Source organism: Etheostoma spectabile, chromosome 17, assembly GCF_008692095.1.
Source record: "Etheostoma spectabile isolate EspeVRDwgs_2016 chromosome 17, UIUC_Espe_1.0, whole genome shotgun sequence".
Taxonomy (NCBI): domain Eukaryota; kingdom Metazoa; phylum Chordata; class Actinopteri; order Perciformes; family Percidae; genus Etheostoma; species Etheostoma spectabile.
The window spans coordinates 13,965,452-13,971,728 of NC_045749.1; the positions used below are offsets into that span (position 1 = coordinate 13,965,452).

At 40.9% G+C, this 6,277-nt stretch overlaps 1 protein-coding gene across 7 annotated transcripts in view; it reads left to right on the plus strand.

The window, feature by feature from the left end:
• The window catches only part of LOC116705377 (vinculin), a 23,159-nt gene that overhangs the window by 9,594 nt on the left and 7,288 nt on the right, over window positions 1-6,277 (plus strand). For 2 of the 7 annotated variants that reach the window (XM_032541512.1, XM_032541508.1), the window contains exons 6-17: window positions 586-746; window positions 1,053-1,055; window positions 2,428-2,518; window positions 2,610-2,757; window positions 2,836-2,989; window positions 3,318-3,493; window positions 4,121-4,311; window positions 4,716-4,742; window positions 5,006-5,205; window positions 5,564-5,692; window positions 5,811-5,960; window positions 6,069-6,177. In XM_032541512.1, coding sequence (XP_032397403.1) covers window positions 586-746; window positions 1,053-1,055; window positions 2,428-2,518; window positions 2,610-2,757; window positions 2,836-2,989; window positions 3,318-3,493; window positions 4,121-4,311; window positions 4,716-4,742; window positions 5,006-5,205; window positions 5,564-5,692; window positions 5,811-5,960; window positions 6,069-6,177 — 1,539 coding nt within the window. The remainder of the gene's footprint in view (window positions 1-585; window positions 747-1,052; window positions 1,056-2,427; window positions 2,519-2,609; window positions 2,758-2,835; window positions 2,990-3,317; window positions 3,494-4,120; window positions 4,312-4,715; window positions 4,743-5,005; window positions 5,206-5,563; window positions 5,693-5,810; window positions 5,961-6,068; window positions 6,178-6,277) is intronic. The other 5 variants (XM_032541513.1, XM_032541510.1, XM_032541514.1 and 2 more) reach the window with 3 other exon arrangements.

A 6,277-nucleotide genomic window follows, 5' to 3' on the forward strand; every position in this document is an offset into this window, starting at 1 on the left:
GTGTGTGTGTGTGTGTGTGTGTGTGCAAACGACAATGCAGGTCACTGAGCATCCAACAGTTGTTATAGCAACGCTGATAATTACAGTCATTAGTTACTGGGGATGTCAGGCCACACACACTTTGCCTACTAGCTGCTCGGCTAATGTCTCTCATACTGTATACTGTACCAGCAAAGAAAAGAAACACTTGATTTGGATGTCATGTAAAAAACCAACCACTTTGCAACATAAAGTTGCTATAATCAATATTTTCTACTTTTTTGAAAGAGTTCAATGGTGGTGATAAACCTGCAGATAATTATCATCTGAAGTGCAGTTTGCCATATCAACTTAAAAGTGTATTTTAAGTATAAATATAAGTATTTTATATTTATGTATAAGAGTCTATGTTGTTTCCGCTGCCTCCAAGTGGCCAAAAATTAAGCTAATACAGCTTCAAAGTCACATCATTATTCTGATGATAGTTTTTGTTTGTTGAATATTTTGAGGTGAAAACTCAGTGCAGTGTTTTGGGGTTTGCCACAGCATCTTTTTTAAACAACACTACTAGTTGGGGACTTTCAATACTCATGGTTCTGTCCTCAGCTATAAAGATTTTTGTCGCAACCAAGAGCAGTCGAGGTGCCGGCGTTGAGGAGGCAGAGAGGAACAGAAGGTTTACCTTTGAAAAGATGAGCGCTGAAATCAACGAGATCATAAGAGTCTTGCAGCTCACCACGTGGGATGAAGACGCCTGGGCCAACAAGGTATGACCTGTTCTGCACATTTGAACTCTGATTTTCTTCATTTTATAACCTAAACCCCCACAACTACTTTAAAAGATCCATACATACCTAAATCAGATAATCACTTTTGTTTTGGAGAGCCTGTTTGCACACACATAACCACACACTCTATTCACACATCGCTCTGTGCTGCAGAGAGCATCAACAAAAAAAATTCACTCTTTTCTTTCTGTCTCCACTTTTTCTTTTTGCTTGGTAGTATAACTCCTGGTTTTTCTTTTTCTTTTCTTTCTTTACCTTCCTCCTCCATTCTTTTCCTCACTGTAGAAGGTAAGCCTGTTTCTCTCCCCCTCTGCAGTTCCCAGCATGCAAGTGTGCCTGTGTGAGAGAGTGAAGGAAATATGTCCTCATGCTTACATATGTATCTGTCATGCTGGTATTTAAAAGTTAGTGTGTCATGTGTTTTAGTCCACTGACTGTTAGCTGACGTGATCTATATTGTCACTATATTGTTATATGTGCATCTGTTTGTCTCTAGATGTTCATTTGAGTCAAATGGCTTGAAACAGATGCCAGTTGTAAGATTGTAACAATAACAGCTTCAGACGTTCAATCCATGTTCAGTCATGGTATTTTCCTTCTCGTGCTGCTAACTATGTGATGGAGCTGTCAGTAGCACAGTAAGATACTGTTTTTGGGCAGATTATACTCTCTTGGAAATGTTTATTTGGGCACATTATTAGAGGCTGTACCACAAGATAATTTTACTGGTAACTCAATGTCTGTTTCATCAGTCTAACCTGTAACTTTGCATGTTTCTCTGCACACAGCTATCTCAGACAATGATCTGTTTGTGTTTTTGTGTGTGTGTGTGTTTGCTGTGGACATACCGCATACTGAGCTGTGTATGAGCTGTAATAAGCACTTATTGTCAGTGTGTGGGGGAACCACTGGCACACGATGACTGTCCTCCACTCAGGTCATGAATTATAGAAATAAGCTGTTTGGTGTCCATACACATCTATAATAGATGGGTTGTATTGAACGCTTCCGCGGAAACAGTTCACTCTCCTCTGAGCTAGAAAAAGGCTTTTTTATCCTCTCCACCTGTTATGAAACAAAGAGTTCTCCTTTAATGTTTCATTTCTTTTGTTTTCATAAGTAGTTATTATTTATATTATTTTTTACAGTTGGTTTGTTGGGCTATACATACTTTCTGAAAATAATACAGAAAGAGTTTTGTTGTTTCAAATAAAGACTAATAAATCATGAATTTTTAAGTTTGTATATTACAGATATTAACATTAATTTAGTAAGTTACTTTTAAGAGACTACAGTTAAGTACATAGCATTAGCTATGATTCTTCTAATGTAGTAACTGTTTATTAACATATTATGACATATGATGATAAATGTCTGTAATTCATCAATAATTAAACCATATTTGGAATCCGTTACGTTAAAGAAAAAACCTGATTGGATATTTGGTATTTTTCTTATTGTAGACAAATCCCACAAAATGATCAAAACTAACAATGAATTGTTTCTATTAACAAGTATTACTGTAGCCAAAGCCTGATAAAAATTGAAGCTGAACACCAGCACTGTAATTTATGTTGAGTCAATCCCATCATGTTATTTTATGCCCACCGCTGTTTTGACAGAGCTATATTCACAATGCTGCGTTTTCTCTTACTCTCAGGATATGGAGGCTTTGAAGAGATCTCTGGCTTTGATAGAGTCAAAGATGGCACAAGCTAAAAGCTGGCTTAAAGACCCCCATGGACAACCAGGTAACTGGATTTTTCATGCTTTTGCAAAAACGCTCAATTAGCTTTTAAGATGTTTTTTCCACATTCTGATCCTGTGTGTCATCGTCCCCAGGTGACCCTGGTGAGGTTCCCCTGCGTGTGATACTGGATGAAGCTGGTAAGGTGGGAGAGCTGTGTGCTGGGAAGGAGAGGAAAGATATACTGGCAACCACTAAGGCTCTGGGACAAATGACTGACCAGATTGCAGATCTACGGGCCAGGTAGTGTAGTGGTAGAGTTAATGTTTGTATGCATTTTGTAGTCCTGTGTTAGTTGTGTGTGTGTTTCTTTCATGACAGAGGCCAGGGCCCGACCCCAGGGTGTGTGCAGCGTGCAGGACAGTGCTCGCAGGGCTTAGACTTGTTATTTGGCAAAGTGGACAGTGCTGCTCGCAGATTGGAGGCTCTAATCAATGCTAAACAGGCCATTGCCAGGAGGCTGGATGCTGCACAGGTCAGATAAAACAACAACACAATTATCCATGACAACCCTCTTTCCAATGAATGATACATACTCCTCTATTTCTACTGTTTCTGTTTCTTTTGTTCAACAACCATTTCAATCATAAGTTAATGTGATTTAGCCTGGCTCCGCCCTCCTATGTACCTTCAGTACAATGAAATGTGCAAAAGTCTGGTAGGACCAGGCTAAATGTGAATGAGAGCAACTTTGCAATGCTTAAAATAAACAATATTTAGTGAAATCTTCTCATCCTTGAAGACATAGGTTTATGTTGCTTATTTCATTAGATGAGAATTAAGCCATATATGTGCATTTTTAGGCCTGGCTGGCTGATCCTAACGGCGGTCCTGAGGGAGAAGAGAACATCAGAGCACTGCTAGCAGAGGCCAAGCGCATCGCTGATCTATGTGAAGACCCCAAAGAGAGGGATGACATCCTGCGCTCCATCAGTGAGATCGCGGGCCTCACCGCCAGACTTGTGGAGCTACGCAAACAGTACGTTTTCCTTCTTTGGACACATGCACAACCAATGATGTTTCGTGACTTCAAGTAATTCTTAGACACTCTCTTTCTAGACTTAAACTGCAACCTCATGACACCATTAGGTGGCATATTTTTACTGCCTGGAAAATATGTTGTTGCCTGTCAACCCTGGGCATCAGTCCTACAATAAGGTTTCTCTTTAAATATCTTGTGGAAGAGATGGGGCTATGGTCTTTATGTGGAGGGTCAGTAATAGTTTGATCAAGAACCTAAAGGAAAATACCACTCATTTGGAGGTTTCTGCCACTGAATTTTATATTTGAAATACATTTTAGATGCAGTCTGATTGCCAGTTTGTTTGTCATAGTTTATTATTCTGGCCTTAGATGTGTCAACAGTAATCAAACTCACGATATATTTCCTTTCTGGCTACACAAGAAAAGAAGTAATGTTGAAAACAGATGAAAAAGTGGCATCAGTCCTTTGAGAGTATTTTCTTTTAAGATGGTGTCTAACAGGGCTTTGATAAGACAATTGGTGGGTTTGAAGCCCATATTTAATGGTGAATTTTTAAACTTCATAGCTTTTACACCTTTTTGTTTCCCCCTCAAATCCTCTCTCTATCTGTTACTGTCTCAGGGGTAAAGGTGACAGCCCGGAGGCCCGTGCATTGGCTAAGCAGATCGGGGCGGCACTGCTGACTCTGCAATCCAAAACCAACCGTGCCGTGGCCAACATGAGACCTGCCAAACCTGCCGTCACCTTGGAGGGCAAGATGGAGCAGGCCCTCCGTTGGGCAAACAACCCCGGAGTAGATGACAGAGGAGTAGGTGAGCGGGGTTGGATGACAGCTCTCGGGATCTACATATGAAATAATAGTTCTAAAATAAACGCTCTGACCTTCCATGCCTTTTGTCAGTCTGTGTGGATGATGGCGAGTGTGGGAAAGTGGTTAAGAAAGTAGTTATGGGATCCTGAAAGACGTGAGGTGTTTGTGGTCAATGAGGGGGACGTGTCATTTTCAACATATCTGAATATGGTACAGTAATGACTGTGCTGATGACTGATGCCATTGACTTAAATGCCTACAGTGAATCACTGAATGAATGCATAAGTTAATTTAGTCATTAAGGAAGCATTGTTGTTTTTTTAAATTCTTTGTTTGACGCATGTTGCTACATGTTTTGTCATTTGATTGTTTCCTATTTCCTCCCATGCTTCCCTATGGGGGCAGAGTGTGAGATACTACAGTGGAACACAGGTACTTGCCCACTATATGCTTTCTTAGAGGATGTAACCAAACACTACAGATATTAATCACACTGACTTCTTAAAACATTACCTCTTCTCTAATTTATGTAAGCAACAATTACAAAAACACTGCTACAATTTAGATAAGGTTCTTGTCTAATTTAAGGTTTTTGTAATTGTTCTGTTGTTAATTGTCATCGTTGTATCTGGGTTTTTATCATTGTGTATCCATATGTGATGTGAAAATGACTTATGCCCTGTGTCTCTCCCAAGGTCAGGCAGCAATAAGAGGAATGGTTGGAGAAGGGAGGAGACTGGCAGGAGGCCTGTTGGGTCCGTATCGGCAGGATATGGTGGGGCGTTGCGACCGAACAGAGACCCTTATGACGTCTTTGGCGGACATGGCCGGCAGGGGCGAGGCTGAGGCTCCTCATGCACGAGCTACAGCTGCACAACTGCTAGACAGCCTCAAGGTAGCTCAACGTTCTCACAAACACACCCATTCATTTATGAAATAATCAACTGTCATTACAAACCTACTCTAAACAGGCAAGCATGGTTCAAACACACTGAGGTTATTTTAAATGATAGTGCAGATCACAAAGTTTCCAAATATACCAAATATGCCAGGCTAATGTTTGGGGAAATGTAAATAAAAGGATGCACAAGACATATAGAATATTTCCATTTGATCTAATTCTGCATCCATAAAAAAAACATGAAGTCCTGTATGTCTGATACATGGGTGATGTATTATCATTATAATCAATATAAAGTATTGGTGCAGAGCTCCACCTAGTGGACTCATGTAACTCTCTCTGCTTCTATTAGGACCTGAGGCAGCACATGCAGGAGGTGATGACCCAGGAAGTATCTGATGTTTTCAGTGACACCACCACCCCTATCAAACTGCTGGCTGTGGCTGCAACTGCTCCCCCCGATGCCCCCAACAGAGAGGAGGTCAGTAACACAACAATCTGTGCTGCTCCATCTGGTTATGTGTGTAAAAAATGGAAAATAAATGAAAGCGGATGATTATGTCTGTAGTCTTTATAACCAGCATTGATATTTGTTGTAGGTTTTTCAAGAGCGTGCAGGGAACTTTGAGGCCCACTCAGGTCGGCTGGGGGCTACTGCAGAGAAGGCTGCTGCTGTGGGAACAGGCAATAAGAGTACAGTAGAGGGAATACATGCTGCTGTGAAACATGCCAGGGAGCTCACACCACAGGTGCTAAAGTTTGTTTAGGTGTCCCTGGTTCATACCATTGCATACACTGGTTAAACATGTAGCTGTCAGAGTCCGACTAAACAGTCTGGCGTGTTTATTGATGTCCAGGTGACCTCTGCTGCACGGATCTTGTTGAAGAATCCAGGAAACAAAGCAGCATACGAGCACTTTGACACCATGAAGAACCAGTGGATTGACAATGTTGAGAGACTTACTGGTGAGGAGTTTCTTTCTAGTTGCAGATCAAGTTCTTGTTGATCTCAACATACATTCCAAATTGCATTAACAGTGTGTGTGTGTGTGTGTGTGTGTGTGTG